At 41.5% G+C, this 20902-nt stretch overlaps 1 protein-coding gene across 1 annotated transcript in view; it reads right to left on the reverse strand.

The window, feature by feature from the left end:
* The window catches only part of Eya1 (EYA transcriptional coactivator and phosphatase 1), a 145443-nt gene that overhangs the window by 63208 nt on the left and 61333 nt on the right, over positions 1 to 20902 (reverse strand). The window contains exons 10-11 of the mRNA XM_032906829.1: positions 2582 to 2721; positions 467 to 550 (exon numbers count right to left, since the gene is read on the reverse strand). Of these exons, the coding sequence (XP_032762720.1) occupies positions 467 to 550; positions 2582 to 2721 (224 nt within the window). The remainder of the gene's footprint in view (positions 1 to 466; positions 551 to 2581; positions 2722 to 20902) is intronic.

Genomic DNA, 20902 nt, shown 5'->3' on the forward strand with positions numbered 1-20902 from the left:
ATTTATATTAATTTAGCCCCAACAGAAAAGGGTCACATAAAAGTATCCATAGCAGATATCTCAAAAGCAAAATACCAACCCAGCTAAGAACTACACACAACAACGAATGACACTTGCCCCACTGAATGTTTTAAGAATAAAAGACAGGGCAGATGGCAAAAGCAGGACCAAAAGTTTTAGCTTGTTACATTTAAAAAGCATCCCATCACTTTTCTCATGAGGGAAAAACCCAAAGCATAAGCTGAATGCCATCTTCTCATTTTTAAGGCATAAACATAATCTTTCCTTTTCCCCACATGTACTTTTGCCTTACTCGTGGATTTGGCCACATTAATAAATCATGTTCCCTTTTACATCTTAAATGCATTGCTTAAACATAAATGCCATTCATTGGACAGAAATCAACAAGTAAACTCAAGGCACATTTTCTCTGGAGCAATTCAAAGCTGCTGCTTGCTGTACTCACCCTCCCATATCTGTTGGCGTAGGACCCCGTGAGCAAGGAGTGGAAAACTATGATCGTCTCGTCCAGGTCCCAGATGAACACTCTCTAAAGGGAAGAGCCAAGTCAATGTACCTTTGCTCTGGTTGGCAGTGCTGCATTCAGTTAATTTTGACATGATGCACATGTTTTGAAATGATATACACAATGAAAATCTGAATTTATGCTTTTTACAAACACAGGTCTTTCTAAGGGCATCTCAGAGCTTTCAGGTCTAATCTTGGATGAGACACAGGACAGTTGTGTCAGTAAAGTCAATGCGCATGTAGAAAAGAGTTAGTCTCTTCTATTCAATAGTAACATCTCCATTTCAGTCCCCAGGAGATGAACTGTGAGTTAACTGTTCTCTATTTATAAGTTCTCAGAGACAGAAGGGGCAGAAGTTGAAAGCCATTTAAAAGAGACCTTATCTCAGAAGAACAATTAAAAGCAACTCACGAGGGGTTGGGGATTTAGCTCAGCGGTAGAGCACTTGCCTAGCAAGCGCAAGGCCCTGGGTTCGGTCCCCAGATACGAAAAAAAGAAAAAAAGAAAAAAAAAAAAAAAGCAACTCATGATTTACTCTAAGCAAGTTAAGTATTAACCATTTCAAGAAGAAATGGAAGCTTTCCCTAGCTTATTTATGTCACATTAATGATCAGGCAGTTATGGTAAGGATGGGTTATTGCACTGGCTCTCAGGGTATCTGAGTTCTGCATGCAGCAACAGAGATCCTTAGAAAAACAAACTACCTTCACTGCACATGTGCACTTGTATTATCGCTACACAGTCTAGGACACGGCCATCTGTGTATGATTTACATTTTATCAGGTGTTGTGAGTCTAGACATGGTTTAAACTGAGACTAGAGATGCCGCTAAGTGGCAGAATGCTTGCCTAGCATGTACCAGGCCTGGGCTTCGGTTCCCAAGGCAAAAAGCAGGGAGACTGTACAGGGCATGTGTGAACAGCACATAGCAGATGGGGGTCTTGAGTACCTGTGAACCTGTCCCCTGTGGATATTGAAGGACAACTGTCTATTTTTAATCAGGGGTTTTCAGTTTTCAAACGAGGCAGCCACCCCCCACACACTCTTAGACACTCGGGGTATTTTGAACTGGATTTGGAGTTCATTTCAAAAAGTTCTTTGAGATACTACGACATCCCAGAGCCTCTCCTTCCTCTTCCTCTTCACGCCAGCACAGATTCTTGTACATAGACACTGCTGGAAAATGTCCATCTTCGTGGCCAAAATAATCAAGTTTTCCACCATCAGATTTTACTTTGGCAAAAACCAGAAACTTAATTGCAGTGGCTTCGAGGCCATGAGATCTGCCACCCCGCCAGTTCTCGCTTAATCCCCCTGCTTTTGAACTCCACCAAAACATGTTCTCAGTAGCTGATTACCATTTCATTTTAGAACATTCCATTTTTTTCCCTTTCTCAGTGTACACAGACGCGTCTTTAATTTCAACGTAGCTTTGCCTGTGCTCTTTTAGGATCACACTTACTTGATGAAAACGGCAGTGACACACAGCCGTGCAGGAGAATTTGGTTTAAGCAGAACCGCTTTGTTTCCCTCTGTGTTTTATTGTGTGAAACAGGGTGCCACATAGCCGGGCTGGCCTCAAACTCTCTATGAGCCAAGGATAACTGTGAACTTTTGGTTCCTCTCTCCCTATTGCTTAGAAAACATGTAAGTGTCACCACACTTGGCTACTACATTTCTTGAGGAAGAAGCGAAGAAATAGATGCTGTATTGTGTATACATTAGGAAGGAAAATACAGAAGCAAACTATCACATAAAGCTGGGGGGACACTCAGTGGTACAGCATGTATGCAGCTTGTCTGAGATCTTGTGCTCAATCCCCAGTGCCTCAGGACAAGAGCAGAAATATCTAACAAGCCACATCAACTATGAAAACTGGATGATAGACAGGTAATATGAAAGAGGGGAACATTTTACCTTGTTACTATGAGTAATAAACAGTAACAGAAGTGTTGGGGTACTCCCTCCCTCATGGTCACAGGCCAATTCTGTTGACCCATTAATGAGTGATGTGACACCTTGTCCCTTATTTTACTATAGGCAATGCCATACCTCAAGATCAGAATCCGGGGGAGGTGAGGGATTATTGTTTCTCCTGCCTCGGCCACGTGACTTCCCATCTGAACCTCGACGCAGTCGATCGGAATCGGACTCTTTAATGGGTGTTGAAGGACTGTGGATTGTACTGTACTCTGTAAGAACATAAGAAGAACTTTCAAGTCCCACTACCATGGTGCCAAGAACAGCCTAATTCACAGGGAAGTTTAGAGTAAAGCACATTCCATTTAGCTTAAACCCGACATTATCTTTTACATGCATTAGGAAATAGCTCAGGAGAAATGAGAACCTAAGACTTGTTTAGAAAGTTCAGTGTGATCACAAGCCACTCAACTTTAACTAAGCATGTGAGATAGCAGGTTGTCCTGCCTCTATTTTCCTGGGGTCCTTGTGACAAGCTGGTGCTCCCTCCCCAATGGTCTCCACTGGCCCTTTCCTAATGGTCTGTACCACTTTGCCCTGACTCCATAAATGGCCCTTGGCCACCCGGGGAGTCTGATATTTGACTCAGCTGTAGCTCTCCCAGTTATAAGCAGGATTCTGTGTCATGGAGAGAGATGAAAAGCCAGCCAGCCCCAGGGCAGGGAGATCTGAGTCATAGGGCAGAGTTTTCTTTCAAAATTTAAAATCCCCACTTTCTCCCTTGGTGTACGTGAGAATAAGAGTGAGCTTATGTGGACAGAGGCTTTTAGACAGTGCCCACCTTGGTCTAGCACCCACCTGGGTTCTTCTTATGTTTTAGCCTTTTAAAAGCAAACATCTAACACCAGGGCTAACGTTAGAATCACTCATCTGGCTTACTCAGGGAAACCACTGAAATAATTGCACAGAAACCACAAAATGAAGAACAACTCCAAAAGGGCTGGAAGCAATGGCTGAGCGGTTGTTGTAGACTCTGAGGAAGATTCTTATCCCGTGTGCAGAGTGAACAGAACCCGCCACTCTCACCTCCTATTCTGGTCAGGATTCCCATCAGATAATGTCTACTTTGCCTAAGGTCCAGATGGCCCTGTGATGGCTCTCCCCACGAGGCTCCGAGCCACATTCCTTCACTAGATAAGGATGAGAATCTCTCTAATACGAATGCTTGTTCTTCACTGTGATCTTGTTGATCATACATTACCAGACCAAAAACTACAAGGCAACAGAAGACCTGACAGCCTTTGCTGGTGCGGCATCCTGAGTCCCAAGTCTGCCTTCTCTACCCCTACGTCCTCTGGAATCAAAACATGACACCATCGTTGTTTCCAAACGGAGAGCTGCTTCTCTGATCTTTGTTAGAGTGGATCCAGAGCAGGAGACTTCCAGAAGTCATTTCCATCCCTCAGTCACTTGAACCTGCTCTGCACCTCTTGTTAAAGCTTAACTCAGCAGATCCCCAGGGCTCAGCGGAGGGACTTGTGTCCTCTTCATCACAAACAAATGATAGACTCCCTTATTTATATAGGGCCACAGGACTCTATTACCCAGAAGCCACCAGGATGACCTACAAGTCAGTCACTCATTTGTTTTCATAAGAACGTCCAAGCAATGTCTCCCGACAAGTCTGCTGTCTAGTTACTAGGATTCCTTCTTAAACTAACTCATTTCATAGAAATGTTGGACTAAAGCATAAAGAGCCAATTATGTCATTTTCAGAAAAATTGATGAAACGGGATTATCATGTCATGAGAACTGATCTAGATTTAGAAAGATGAATGTCTGCATTCTTGTTGTCATGTAAAACCTAGATTCAAAATATTGACATGAAAGCACATAGGACTAGTCTCTGTAAGAAGAAAGAGGGCACACACGTAGATCTCTCTCTCTCTCTCTCGCCCTTATACATATAGAGATCTATAGATATAGAGTAGATAGCCATCACACTGACGTTCTTCTACTGCACGGGCAGAATGGCAAGGCATCCACACCCCCTGTTTAAGGTGGTCTCAGTAAGCATTGCTTTTCTGTATTTTATGGAGAACAATGGGCAGCAGTGTCTACCATGGCTTCCGTATGAAGCCTTCTTCTGCACAGTTGGCGTTAGCTGCGTCGTACAGTCCACATCCTTCACTGCAAGCACAGCCCTAAACCAGGGATTCCCCGGCTCTGGGAAGAGCCCATCTGAAGAGAGCTAAAGACATCTAGCTGTATCTTGTCACATGGTAGCTTTTATATATGGATTTACAGATTGCTTTATTTTTGTCTCCCAAATGTTTATCTAACCTGGGTTTTATTACCATATAAGTTTTTACTGTCTACAACTTTATCTTTTTGGTATATATTTGCCTCTAAAATACAAACTAAAATTCAAAAAGTTTCATCATTTTTTTTTTGAAATAAAGTATACCTAAATATGGCTTACTGAATTCATTGAGCAAAGCAGAAAAATTTATGTAAAGTTTTTTCATGGTAGAGGAAAATTATTTTAAAAATTAATATTATAACGTCTTTAAATATTAATATATATTCACAACTTAGAAACTTAGAAGATGATATTGAAACTGATATAAGCTAGCTTTGTAAAAATCTCTTCCTTTGTGCTCTATGAGGTGGAATTAAACACTTCTAGCTCTAAACCAGCTTTACTGATTCTAACATCTTCTTCCTCCCTACTTGTGCAAAACAACTCAGCTAATTTAATCTTCTAAGCCTCGTACTGCTCAAGTTTCTCTAAACCGTCTCCAATTGTTCAAGTTCACCCATGCTGAGCTATGGGTGTGAAAAGATTCTGAAGAGAGTTCCTTTCCTTTAAGAAATAAATTCAAGTTCCATGGTGCGCTCACAGGCCTAGCCGCCGCACCAAAGAGCTGGGATACATGGCTGCACCCACCGGACATGCAAGCAAATGCAAGAGGATGAACTTAAAGGAAAGGTTCTGACATGGGAAAGGTAGAACTCTGCAGACCGTGAAGGAAATCCACATAAACAACTCCAACAGGACAGGTGTTCAGTGAAGAAAGAGTAGAAATGTGCTCCAGGTAGAGGCATGGGGGTGGGTGGGAGACAGAAAACAAGACAACAGTCTCATCTGGGTCAGCAGAAGGCACAGCAGCAGCGTGACAGGGAAGCTGGGTGATGACAAATTCAGTCAAGGAGAGGAAGCTTTACCTCTTGGGTGGCCAGAGGCTGAAGACGTTAGACCCAAGAGTAGAAGACCAAGGAGCAGACAATTCCATAATTCATATGAAGGGGAGCAAAAAGCAGCCATGAACCCAAGTCCCCATTAGGAGGCACAATCAGAAACTAACTCGATAAGAACAACTTCATGACTCTGTGATTTGACAACTGGGTAAACTAGAGTACTGAGGGTACAATGTAGGAAGAGGGGGTCATGGGAAATCTCAAGATTAGCACTGGAAATAACAAATTTGAAGAGGGCTGGGAGAGTGATGGGGATGGGCAGGTAGGCATCTCTAGGAAGTCCCAGAGACCTGGGGTGGGGGAGGTTCCTGGGAGTCCATGGGAGTGACTCTAGCTGAGAGTCCTAGCAGTGGGGATATGGGACCAGAAGTGGCCAATCCTGTAGCCAGTGGAGGGATAAGGACACCAACCTACCCACAAAACCTTTGACCTAAAATTTGTCCTGTTTATAAGAAATACAGGGGCGATGATGGAGCAGAGGCTGAAGGAAATGCCAACCAATCACTGGCCCAACTTGAGACGCATCCATGAGCAAGAAGCTGACACTATTAATGGTACTCTGTTTTGCTTGCAGACTGGAGCCTAGCATAGCTATCTCTGAGAGGCTCCACCCAGCGGCTGACTAAAACAGATACAGATACACAGTCAAACACTGGATGGAGCTTGGAGAGTCTTATGGGATACCTGGGGAAAGACTGAGGGACCTGAAGGATATAGGAACTCTACAGGAAGACCAATAGAGTCAACTAACCTGTACCCTTGAAGGTTACAGAGACTGAAACACCAACCAAGGTGCATATGGGCTAGTCTTGGGCCCCATATACATGTAGCAGATGTGTACCTTAGTCTTCCTGGGGGCCCCCAAAAACTGGAATAGGGGCTGTCCTTTAATCTGTTGCCTGCCCATGGATCCCATTCTCCTCATGCCTCTTTTTTTTTCTTCTAGTTTTATGACCTACTGATTTTAATACAGACTGCCAGTGTAGCAATGGGGTTTGGAACTATCTAATGGAGTCTAGCAGGTTCAGTATTTGATATATACAGCTGCTTTCAAGTCTAGCTCTTTCTTTGCAACAGCTGTGCAGGTCACCTCACAATTTCTACCAGTCAAGTGAATCTGCATACAAAAGAAAGGTCTTTGTCTTCTTTAAGAGCTAATTTACCAGCTAATGTTCACCTATGTAATTATTTAATACTAAAAATTGACATAGGATCAGCAGAACTCTACGTTTGCCAATACTGGAGACGCTTTCCATTAATTTTTCAACATGAAAGACAGGAGGCTTGGAACTCAGAAAAGTCCAGTCTTGGTCAGTAATTCCTACTTGAACCTTGGGGACATAGCTTCCAGTTTTTCCAGCAACACAATTCTTATCAAATTGAGGACAGAGCCTGGATTGTTGAGGTTCAAAGTTCCTGTATCTTTGGACAGTACAGTGGCCAAATTTTCTTAACAGTAAGTTCTTGATCTCTCCTGCGGTAGTGCAGTCAACGCACAACTAAAAATTCCTCCTGAGGAAGTCCAGCCTTCAGGTTTGTTTCCTGCTCTATTCCGGCCAAATACCTCATGCTTTCCTCAACTGCCATCAGCTGTTTATACACGGTGCCAAATAGTTTTTCAAAGGCTTATATCAATTTAAATCAAGTCAGTTTTATCACAATCTTTTCCATGCACATAGGCTTTCTTAATGAAGGCCTTGCTATTTGGGCATTATGCCCAATTAAAAAATCATTTTGATATACATATTTTGAAAGCATTTGTAAATATTTGCTTAACAGTTCTTTTCTTCCATGAATTGTACAAACACAATTTATAAATATCTCTTTATTGATTAACATAACCCTTCTTTTCATATTTGAAGGTCCTCTTCCAAGTCTGAGATTTCCTTTCCTTCATAGCAGCCTTTATTTATGTGGTATCTTGCTGCCCAGCGTAAAGGGTTGGTTGCTTCCACGGAGATTCAGGGGTAAGTATTCACATCTATTCTACAAAAGCACGGAACCACTGATCTAAATTTATACCCCGTGGACTGGATCTGCCAGTACTGTAAAAGCAGAATCGAGGTTTCATGGAGGCTTCTGTGCTTGGGGAAGATAGGAGGACTCCTTGCTCATTTCCGGTCTGAGTAAGGGGAAAAACTGTTCCCTAAGCAAAACCTAGTGATGACCCAAGGATGCACTTGTCACAATGAAAATGACATGGGGTTGTGTCCAGAGGTCCTGTGATCTTAGCTATATCCTAAATCTGTATGCTCAGATGAAACCATCGATGAACAGAACTTAGTGTAAAATCTTTAGGCCAGTGGTTCTTAATCCTCCTAATACTGTGACCCCTTAAAACACAGGTGCTCACAATGTGGTGACCCCCAAGCATGAGATTATTTTCATGGCTGCTTCATAACTATAATTTTGCTACTGTTATGAATCATTATGCAAATATGTTTGGGATAGACGTTTGCCAAAGGAGTTGCAACCCACAGGTTGATAACTGCTGCCTTTGGAAGACTATCTGAGCTCTGTGGAGATATGGTTACTGGCAATTGTGTTGTAACTGTGGCAAACATGGGGCTTAGGCTACAGAAACATCACTTTCCTAAAGCGCTTCCCAGAGCCTGGGGCCTGGAAGCACAGGTCTAGTTATATTGTTGAAAATGAAGTAGGTTCGAGATAGTAACTGGCATAGAGGTAACCTTGAACTTCAAGGCTCTCTTCAAAAATCAACCTAACTATATGTAAAAAAAATTATCCAAACCGATGGTGTCTAAGCTCATGAGAAAGGTTGAAAGAAAGGCAGCATATACTCTGAACTCTAATTCATCGGAAGGAACATCACTGGGTTTTCCCACAGAGAAGAATCATAGATGTCTTTTAGACATGTTTCTGATTAAATTTAACTTCCTTGTAGGGAAAGATACCGTTCTGGGAAGTGAGTGTTGATTAAGTTAAAGCAAGTTGCCTCTCACTTCAGGCATGGGTAAGACAAAACTTTCCTATGATGAAAATTACTCAGAAGTTCCATGCCTAACACTTCTGATATAACACGTGTATGATTCCTGGGCCTGACCTATTGTTTGCAGTCGTTGTTGTCCTGGGCACAGTCAGACTCCAGAATAGGTAAGCACACTAATGCTACTATATGGCAAGTGACACTTTTCTAAGAAAAGAAAAACCTCCAGGTCAAGCGTCTTGTTCACTGTATTGGAAAATCAAAAACCCTGGGTGAAGAGGCAGAGGGGAAAGAACCCTGGAGGCCTTTCATGACGAGCAACTTTGCCTGACATCAAAAGAACTCTCACTGCTGAATCTGACAGATGTCTCTTACGGCCAGACGGTACATGAAATAGTCACCCTGTCTCATAAGGCAGGTGGGGGAAAGGCTGTCTGGACTCATGCTCTATGGCCGGAGACTGTCAGAATGGAAACCCGACATTTCCATTACTCTCAAAACCCTACAGACTTGTCAGCAGTGGCTTCCACTCCATACTTGAATTCTCGTGTGACTCAATATCATAGAAGCCAAATGCTCACACTAGAGTACATATACATATACAAACATTCCATCAGGCTTCCTGCCTTTTTTTAACTAATAAAAGTGGAACAATGTTGAAATACTTCTATTAAATGTCCTTAATATAAAATTCTTTTGTGAAAATGATCTTGGAAACAAATCTGTCTGGAACAGCCGCATTAGCCTTCGCTCTTGGGATCCAGAGACTAGAAGAAATGGTTTTCCTGAGCCTTGTGAATGCTGAGAATATGCTACTCCATTGAGTTCCAGTTCCATCTGTGCCTTCTAACTAGTTGTCAGTGTCATTTGTGTGCTGACAAGGCCTGACACAGCAAGTTCCCTGTGCCAACTCTCTATCCTACCACTTAGTATTCTGACGTAAGTGAACAGCTAGCTGATGACAAGGTTCTACGAATTCTACATAGCGCTGAAGTGTTTCCCTCCTCACGGTTTAGATAAGTCCTATGCCTCCATCTCTGTTCATCTGTGCCAATGGCAACTTCTCCCAAATGCTTCCCACTCTATTGACCTCTCTGCCTCCCTAATCTCATCCCCACTAGTCTCCTTCACCCTGCCTTCCTAGCACATTCTCAGCCCTCCACACTGGTCTTCCCTCCAGGCCTTTCTACATCCTATTGCCTTTCCCCAGAACACTCTTTCCAAGATACTGAGCTGGCTCCTTCCTCTCTAACTTCAGGTCTTGGCTAACGTCACCTTGCCGGTCTTCCCAGACGGTTGTCTGCCCTGATTCCACATTCCTCCTCCAGCTGCTCATCCCTGCAGGCCCTCAGGACTACAGCTTATGTCTTCTCCTGCCTTCTATACCGACAGGTGCCCCAGAGAGCCACTGCTGTATTTGTGCATACTGCCAAGGCTCTAGGATCCAGAATTATGCCTGGGAACTATTGAGGTTCAAAACACATTATTTTTACAGCCTGATAGGGAAATAATAAACGGTTCATACACCAAAATGCACTTCATCATTAAGATATACCCCTCAAAAAGGTCTATTTAACTATTCTTAAGAAATATGTCCAAGGTAAATTACGGCTTAATGTACCTCCATTCTATTTGAGGAGAAGCTGTCAGGAGACATCAATCAAGTGCACTGGATTCATTTCCAGTCTCTCACTTGAGTAGATTCTAACAAAATAGAGTTTGATGGACCTGGCCCACTCATGGTAAGGTTGCGTTGGAGTTGGGAACTGGAGAAATGGTGGAAACAGGACACCCTCCCAACTTCAGGATTCCTTCTACCAGACTGGTCAGGTGTGTGTTAGCGTCCTCATAGATTCTGGTTAGTAAAATGTAAAGGCTGTGCTAACTAGTATGGTCCCTAGCCAGAACACAAACACAGGGCAGAACATGAAGAGTTCATTGGTTTAAGGTTTTGTTTTTATACTGCACAACATAACCTATAAATAAAGGTATCCAGTCTGCAGACACTCCAGAGTAGGCTTGCTGGCTTGATGATGGTCTGGAAGTTGTACTCTCCTGAGTTCTCTCAATAGCCAAATTGAGACAATATTATTGTAAAGATCACATCATTGACACATGTAGGGAAATATTTTGCCCAAGCTCATTAGTGTTACTGCCATGTTGTCTGTTCAAAGCCATCAACCCGGGCTCAGCTCTGTTGTTTGTAAAGACAATGATATTGTGATCCTCAGTTAGCTCTCCTTTCATCCTTCAGTGAAACTAAAAGTCAAGCATGTTCTGCTGGACAGAACGCCCTGCCCTGGAACCCATGTATAAATGCTCGACTGTGCTACGTTGAAGCCTTTATCCCCTCTCTGCCTTTTGTCTGTCTCTCATGCAGGCAACATCTCCTTTGGGAAAATAGGAGACATCTTGGTTCAGGTTCTCTTTAGGAGCCTGCTGCTCCTTCTAGTGTTAGATTGTAACATTTCAAGTTCTTTGGGGGTCATCAAATACATGCCTATGTTCTGTATTGATAAAATACTCTGGAGGTCAGAGCGTGACCTCCTAAGCTTTTTATCTCCCCCCAAACCAACTGAATATTCAAAACAAGGAGGGCTTAATCTCCTGAGACATTGGAACACATTCTCACTCATTCATGGATTCATGGAGAGAGAGAGAGAGAGAGAGAGAGAGAGAGAGAGAGAGAGAGAGAGAGAGAATTCATTCTCTCTCTCTTTCCATCTCTCTCCTCCCTCTCCTCTGACCTTCTTCATTTGGTTTGGAGGGTGCTAGGGCCTGAACTTAGGACCCTACATATGCTAGACAAGTGTTTAACCGCAGATCTGTACCCTCAATCCCCCTGGATGCACATCTTCAGATCATCACACTTCTCCACAGAGGAAACAGTGTTTTCTATGTCCCTTAATGTTAGGGAACAGAACACTGTGATTTGATACCACAATTGTGTATGTCTCAAGGGATATGGAAATATAGTCTTTTATTGTAACTGTTATGTATCTCAAAAGCTGAGTAGGGAGACCATTAGATGAACAACTTCTGAAACAAGTGCTGTAGGGAAAGCCCTAAAGGATGCTGAGAGAGAAAGAGCCCATACAATTCTACAGGTCTCACACTGTACTGACAGAAAGGGAGTTTGGGGTGATATAAAACAGTCCTTCAGTTCTTACATTTGGGATCTATTTTATCACAGACAATGCCCTTTTAAAAATAAAGAATTTGAATTAAGGAGGTTTGGGGCTTTGAATATAGAGAAGAAAGGATGGCATAGGGTATGCTCTGGGAGGCTACAACAGTGGTGCTGCGGTTTGAACACTGTCTCCTGAGTTTTCTTGGTTACAGACTTGGTCCCCAGCTAGCATTACTAGGAACTGGTGAAAAGCATTTTGATTTCTCTTATTTTGCAGTGCTGGGAAACCATTCCAGAGCCACATCTGCAGCATCATTGCGACCTTCTCAGGATGGGAACCTTCCCGGGATGGGAACCTTCCTGGGATGGGCTGTTGGTTACTGGGAGCTCTCCTGAGAGAAGACGGTGTGACTGCTTCCCTCTCCTCCTCCTTTCTTTTCCTTCCTGGGAGAGTGCCTTTGCTGTGCCACACACCCATGATGTGTGGCCAAAGCAACAAAGTCAACACATCTTAGACTACAACTGCCAAAACTGTGGGCCCGGGTAAACCTTTTCCTGTGTTGATTTTCTCAGGTAGTTTATTGTGGTGACAAGAAGGTGACTAATATATATGAATGCTCAAATGCTCTGTGTGCATATTATCCAAAGAAGTGACATCATCCTGTCTCACAGTCCGTATGCAAATTCAAGGGCTTCCTGAGTATGCAGTGACTGTTGAATAAAGCATCTTAATGTTTAATCTTATTTTCTGAACGATTTACACCCTACAATTCCAAGAAAGGCTGACAAAACCTACCTACTAACTATTGGACTATGAATGTAGGTTCCAGCTGTGCATGTGTATGAAGGCCTGAGGTCAAGCCCAGGCTTCAGTCCTCAGGAGCTATCCACCTGTCAAGATCCTCAGGGATCTTCCTGCTCTCACTCCGCCAAGCACCTCAGTGCCGGGATTGCACATGTGCATCACTGCCCTCAGGGACAGTGTACCAAGGAAAATGTGGAGATTTTAGAAAATATGGAGATTTCTTTTATCATATCCTGGTAAACAGGAAAGAATAAACAAACAAATAAAAGAAAAAGAAAAGGACTTCCATAAAGCATACATCCTCCTCCTCCTCCACCTCCTTCTCCTCTTCCTTCTTCCTCCTCCTCTTCTTCCTCTTCTTCCTCTTCCTCATCCTCATCATTAATTCCCAGCGAATATTACCTTATCAAAAATGTCAGACTTGGGACAGGAGAGGTGGATAGGTGGTAAGAGTGTTTACTGCCTGGACATGAGGACCTGATATTAGATCCCAGCACCCATATAAAACACTTGGCTACCTGTGCTGTGGTAGGAGAGGGTATGACTCGCTAGGGCTTATGGACCATAAGTCTAGCTCCAGGTCAAGGTTACTGGTGCCATTTCAAGGGAACAAAGTGAACAGAATAGAACAGAGCACCCAATATTCTCCCCTAGGCTCCACATATGTGCTCAGGCACACATGCATCTATATACCATGCACATATATACATACATGCACATCATTCGCCCCTACCACACACAAACCAAAATGAAACAAAAGAAAAGGTAGAAAACTTAAAGGAACCTTCATAACTTGGGTTGCTAGAAGTGTGAGCTTTCCATAAGCTCTTGTATGGCATCAAGGGGAGTCATGCCAACTTGTTGACTGGCATTAGATCATAAAGCAGTGGTCCAGGGATCAATACTGATTGAATTAATTGTGGAGGACATCCATGTCTTCTCTGTTTGTATTCTGTAACCATATTGCCTTTTTTACACAGGCACTAGTTGAGGTTTTCTAGATACATGAATTCCTCAGTCATATTCTAGTGATTAAATAAAACATTATCTTCTCTATACTATATCCAGTACCCTCTGTGGATCACTTCATTGGCCACATGTGGCTTCAATCACCACAGTCTTTCTTTCTCTATAAGGAAGACAGGTAAGCCACACTTTGAGGGCTTCTCCCACAGAGGTACAGGACCCAATGTCCAGCAGTGATGAGCTGCAGGCAAGGAGAAGCCATTGCTGATCTGAATTAGCATTTCTTTAACCTGTAGCCTCCTTAGCTCCAGCACTCATCATGGGGTCTGTCACATAAGAATTTACAAATCCCCACTAGACATATGAATGGAAGGGAATACCTGAGGGTCTGGGACATGCCAGATATTTTGTTAATTGTTCTATTTTATTGGTGTAGTTATCTTTCACTTCAGATGAAAAGCATCCAAGTTGAGAATTTTAATCCAAAACATTAAAAATTTTCCGAATGTCCAAGGTATTTTGATTTTTAACATGATCCCTAAATGGAAAATAACACCCTAACCTCTTGTGATGGGTTTCAGACACACAATAACAATACTTGAAACCACTCCCATACTCTGTGCATGAGGAGTATATTAAACCAATTCAGACATATTCTGTTGCCATGCCTTCTCCTTACACACATGCAACATTTTCAACATTTTGACAAGTCAAGTCTAGAACACTTCTGCTTTTTATAAATTCAAATAAGAGATGCTCAGACTTCACTATTCTTAATTCCTAGAGCTCTGCTGCTCATGGCCTGCCCAGAGTGAATGGCAGAATCAGGGTTCAAATCTAGAAATAATTAGCCCAACTCCAATTCCCTACTTTCCGTCTCAGTTTCTCTATGTTGAACTCTTTGAGAGTCTGGTGCCCAAGAGGTATACAGAGATAGTCTCTGGCTGAGGTGTGGGGTAGATGAAAAGAGGGGTACTCAGACAATCACAGTCAGAAAAGCAGAGTATATTACGTTCGCCCTCAGTGAGCATCATTATGTCCAAGGGTTCGGAGGAAACTGGAAAAGCAGAAAGATCTCTAACAAGATCTGGTAACCCATGTTCCTATTTTACCTTGGGATTTTTCAGGAACAACAGAATACCTATCTCCAATGCTAGGAGAAGGATGAGTTGTGTGAGAAAGGTCAAGCCATGCCCTTGTTTCCCCAGGCAGCCACTCGGCTTCCATCGGGAGCCTTCACCTATGACAGGCTGAGACACTGAAAATTTAACCTGTCCAGATTCCTTATATGCATTCAATAATGTGACAGATGATCTCAGACAAATGAACGGAAAAGTCAGTCCTAGTTTATAGTCAGTAGCTGCCCAGTTACTTCATGTGAAATAGATTTATAGATACAAGAAGGTTGTGGGCCTACAACCCACCTACATTGTAGATAGTTTTAGATATTCAGTCAGTCAGAAACTCAGAATCTATTTTCTTACACAACAATGACAGATATGATTTCCAAATCAATCTATGATCACAAAGACCATAGTCCAGGTGAAAATGGTCTACACGACCTAAGTCAGTAAACAAGTATACCCCCAGGTAGCAGCATTGGTGTGAACTGAGAAGCAGGAAAAATTCCTAAAGAACGGTACTAAAGAAAATTGATTTTAATTTTAGGATGAGATACTTGATAAAGTTTAGGAAGGAGTCATAAATGTTTTTAAACGTGTCGGAAAACTGGTTTAGGACTCTAAGATCCCCACTTTCACTCTAAAATACTTAGCTTTCATTTTACTTGATAGGATTGTTGTCCCTGTACTCGGTGATCATCAGCCTGACCTGAGAGGCGGTAAATGAAATTTTAAAAAGTAAAAATACAAGTGGGCAAGGTGGAGAATGGTGCTTGTGAGGATGAAGTGAAAAGGAAGGAAAGAATTCAGAGTTGACCAAGTGTGCTCTACGTAAGACAGGGGGCGTGGCTTAAGAAGTAGGAGATGGGAAGCAAGGACAAAGCTCCCAGCGTGGTGCTCACTCAACCTGGAAAACTAGCCTTGGCAGAGAGGGAGCGGGAGTTGGGATCCATCAGTGATGATACCCCAAGCTGGACCAGCCTGTAGCAAAGCCTGAAAGACCAGGCACACTATGGGGCAGACACACTTGAGAAAGTGGAAAAAAGCTGCAAGTGACCCCCACACTGATTTTAGAATTCTGAGATTTTAAAACACACAGCAACTTCAAGCCTGTCTTATCCCATGGGGTTAGCTCCTCCTTCAAACCTATGACATCTATCCAACAGAATACCCCAGGGTAAGTGTCTCTGCTGAGTGCCGTGAAGGACTCCAGAAACTGCAACATGGCTGCAGCCTTTGAGGATTCTGGGTTTGCATTTTCACTCTTCTACCCATTTGAGTGCTCAGCCCCGGGCTGCTCTGGGAAGCAGCATGCGTTACTGATTAAGAACTCAAACTTGAAGCCAAGGACAGGTCTAGAGCTGGTCTGACACATTGCTTAGTTTTCTCCTTTGTGAAACGTTGGTAAATGGCTACACTGTCCGTATCGCATATAACCAGGTGAGGATTAGGTAAGTTAATATGTCGAGGGGAAGGAATTGAATGTGGAAGAGTGGTGGCTTTATTAGGTGAAAGCAACCTTGAGGCTGATTATACAAGATAAGGGGACACTCATTCTTCTCTGTAAACATTACTGTCTCTTTCTCCCTTTGTGCTATGTTTGTGTTTATTACTGCTCAGTAATAAAAATATTCATTAAACTCACGGAGTTTACAAGTAGCTATCAACCTACAAATTATACCATTAACACTTAATCCAGAATCTACTTTCTGGGATGAGGGTTAGATTGGTGGCGGAGCATTTGTTTAGTCCTCGGATTGATCGTTAGCACAACAAACAATTAACAAACCCAGTATTAAACGATCTTATCCTAGGTACAAGTGGAATCGCTACCCATTCCTAGTTAATAATGGAAAACTCATAAGCACAAATAATCATCTGTCCTCTGACCAACCATCTCTAGCTTGGATCTGTGTCGGTGCAACAGGATGCTTAATATTTTATGATATTTCAACTAAGGAAGCCATGGTAAAGAAAGCTGAAATAATGAGTGTTTGGGATGGTTTTAACCTAATTAGACATATATTACCCGTAAATATGCTCTTGGTGATACCCGATGCCAATATACTAAACGACTGAGTAAGCTGTCCTGTTGGTGAAGTCATCAAAAAACTTCGACAAGTGAGTCGAGAAGGAGATGATTTCTCTGTCTGAATTTGCACTTCTTAGAAACAAAGTGCAAAATTTGCAAGTGATAAAACTCATTTTTATTCTATTTTGACATCATAAAACAAGAAGTGGACTTTACTTGCATGTAGTTTATAGTTCCATTAAAGGGTAACACCACATGTCCTCTGGGGAAGCAAGAAGGAAGAAAAGAAATGCCATTGAGACGCACAAATCCAACAGCCCCTAACAGACATCTGTTTCCCTTTCTCACATCCTAAGAGCCTGGCTATTTTAGATACAAACATTTGTTTTGCTGACAAATGTTTTCAAAAACGTTAGTGGAGATTGTTTCACTGAAATGGTTTATTCCTGAGCTGAACAAATTGCAAACTTCTCCAGCATCTACAGGCATCCGTGAAAAGGATGGCCTGCAGACTTCCCAACTGTTCAGGCCACAGACAGCACACGGGGAGTGGGATGCACGCTATTGCAAACCTCAGTTTCATTTCCACGGTGAGCACCCCCAGGCATGGTCACACTGGACCGCCTCTCCGACGTTTATGGGGAGATGCCTGGCAGTTTCCTTTCTCGTTCTGTCACATGGAGTTCCTGCGGGAGCACAGAGTTCTGGGCTCTGCACAAGATCCATTCCCCTTTTTCAAGTCCTTTGCTCTAGTTTCTTGTGCCTTGGCAGGGATCAAAGAGGCAGAGGGAACAAATGGTTTCCCATGCATATTGAATTCCCTCTTACCCTGATTTTTCCTCTGTCACTTGAAATTTAATATTGGCTAGGTTCCTGCACATCACCTTAGCTGCTAACTCGTCTCCAAGCAGTCAGCAAGCGCAAAGGGGGAGCTCGACCAATTTTAGTGGGGCGGGAATGTACGTTTCTTATGGTGTTCATATTAAAATTTGCTCTTAATAAGTAAGTAATTAGCTTTTACTTCATATTAACCTCAAATGTGGTTTTCACCGCACAGCATTTTCTGTCACTCTGATTTGCTTTATACCAGTTTAAAAAATTACAAGTGAAGATTTTTTCCTAAGAATTCAGCCACAGAATTCTTATCTTACTACCTAATATTTATCGAACATCAAATAGCTATGTACCTCTAGCATCCACTGTATCAAAATTGATTCTCTAACACATTCTGACTTCTGGTAACTCGTCAAAAACAAATTAGGCAAATCAGTAAGACGGTGCAAATAGAACTGACCTCATGGTACATTAAAATGCTGCGTATAATAATGAACATAAAACTATAATCCCTGAATTGCACTTGAATATATATGATTATGTACTATTTTGAAGGTAATAGTTGACATATTTAATAGGAACTGTTCTGAGAGATTTAGGGCTAAAAATATGTTTTCAAGGCAAATTACTTAACCAAGAATAGTAGCTGGGTTGCAAATTATATCCATATGATTTATGAGGTAAAATATATGTGTATATATGTGTATATATATATATATATATATATATATATATATATATATATATATATGCATGCCTCTCTTAGGTTTAGGGGTGGTTTTGTTTCTCATCCTGTCACATGGAGCATAGAGTTCTGGGCTTTGCACAAGATCCGTCCCCCTTTTCAAGTCCTTTGCTCCAGTTTCTTGTGCCTTGGCAGGGATCAAAGAAGCATGCATATATATATGTGTGTGTGTGTGTGTCTTGGGGCTTGGGCTTGGGTTCTTTCTTAGGAAAAGTCGGTTTATTTTAAAAGTTTCTTTGTGATAATACTTTCAATGTGCTAAATTATTTCTATACATTCTTTTGAATACGTACATTTGATTACATTGATTTAAAGGTTTGGTATAAGACACTATAATTTATACCCCAAACCTTAAGAGATAGTGTGTTAATATTGGCAAAAGACAAAACGCCTTAAATTTTCTTTTCCATATTTATATATTTTAAACTAAAAGAAATTATTGAGCTATTATTTTTTTAAAAGAAATTAAAAATAAATGCAGTCTATCATTTTAAAGTTAACAAAATCATAATCTGATTTTGACACTGTTTCACATCTGGGACTGCACAGAAAACCACAGTGCTGGTTTTGGTTCAACTTTCTTTAATGATAGTGCAATTCTAATTTTTATAAATACCCTTCTTCATAGGACCAACACACTTTCTCTAATGATGGAAAGCCATTTAATTGAGAAGAGAGAAATAGTTGAAGGATTATGGTTACTGAAAGTATTGTATACCATTAGAATCCTCAGATTTTAGTTTCCTATAAATTCACTGAAAGAAAGAATGTCAATGGGAATGATAATTATGTAAACATATTTGTAGTAAATTAAAAATGAAATTTTGTGATACTCAGAAACCCAAGTCTAAAGAAGGCTTGAAATCAGTTATCCTAACAAGGAAAATATAAAGTCTGAAGCCAAAAACACAACAAGAGAATCAAAACAGAAAGTCAATGAAATATAATAATAATAATAATAATAATAATAATAATAATAATAATAAAGAGAAGAAAATAATCAAAACAGCCTTCCCTTTTCTAAAACAAGGTCAGTGACTTGGCAACACAGTCTGACTAATCACCATGAGAAAGGAGGGGCGCGGGTTTCTAACACCACGAATGAAAGAAAGACTACACTGACAATTCTACAAGTATTGAAATAACAATAAAACTTTTCTAAGCACATGTGTCTATGGTTACAACACTTGAGGATAAGGCAAGTGTCAAGAGTCTGAGGCCAGCCTGAACTACACGTCTCCAGGAAAAGCTAAACAGAATAAAACAGAGTAGTGTAAAGAAGCCTATGTACACAAGTCAGGCAGACTAGGTAACATGAACCAATTTCTTCAGAGAAATGACTGCTGAACCTTTCAGAAAGGAGATAATTTAAACAGACACACATGTACATGAGCTAAGGTAATCACACATCCAAAGAGAAATCACTAGACCTATTCAGCTTCACTAGTAGTAAATATTATCAAATATTTAATGAGCAAACTCTTCAAATTCTCTGTGCTTGCCTAGAAAACACGTGCAGAGGGAATGTTCCCCAGCTTAGGCAATGAGGCCAGCGCTATGCTAATACTAAAACCAGACGAGGGCTTCTCAGGATATGAAAACTGGAGACAAGAATCTCTCATGAATACAAATGTGAAGATTCTCAAGCAAGTATCAGCAACTGAGTCCAAGAATGCACACAACGGACCACACTCAATGACCAAGTGGGATTTCTTGAAGGTATGCAAGGATGGCCAGCATTAGAAAATGAAATGACTTCAATTCATCACATCGCCATGCTAAAGGAGAAAAGTTACACACATTTCAACAGATGTGGAAAAAGCACTCCACAAAATGCAATAGCCTCAGTCAGGATGAAGTGGGATTAGAGCAAAGGCTCTTTTCTTGATAAGGGCCATCTAAACATAGGGACAATGCTCAAATTCCACTGATGCAGTCACACAGCACAAATTGGAGTCAATGCATTATTTTAAAAAAGAAAAAGAAAAGATAAGACATGTAGTTGGGTCTGGGAAAGGTGGAAGTGACTCTGGGTCAGGGGAGAGGAGTTAATTGGGATTAAATATGATCAAAATATGTTTAGAATTCTCCACAAATTAATATGAGCATATATATTTTAAATGACACAGTTAATCTCATACAGAAAGAGTGGGAAACGAGATGCTTTCTCCCTGGGATAAGGACATGAAAAAGAGAACTCCTCTCCCATCCCTTTCAACACTACACTGGGGAGCCTAACTGTTCAAAAGGAAACGCAGAGATGCATTTGTGGTGGGAGAAATAACTCTTTGTTCAGAACTGTCCTCCTAGTGAATACTAAAGAATGACTCTCCCTAAAGATGGGAGAGAAAAACGTCTCGAATTAGTGATCAAAACAAGGTTAAAACATAAAAAAGTAACAAATAGGATTATTGCTTTCTTATCATCCTCATTTATATCAGCAGGGGAGAGGGAGAGAGAATGACAGGGAGAGAGAGAGGATGCCAACATTTACAAGAACGATATGAGGAAAAGTATAACACCCACATGAAAGAAACACAAGATATTCTAGGCTTGTGGATAGAAAAGTTCAGCATTGTCAAGATACCAGCCTATTAGCAAATTGATCTAGG

The sequence above is a fragment of the Rattus rattus genome, chromosome 1 (genome assembly GCF_011064425.1).
Source record: "Rattus rattus isolate New Zealand chromosome 1, Rrattus_CSIRO_v1, whole genome shotgun sequence".
Lineage (NCBI taxonomy): Eukaryota > Metazoa > Chordata > Mammalia > Rodentia > Muridae > Rattus > Rattus rattus.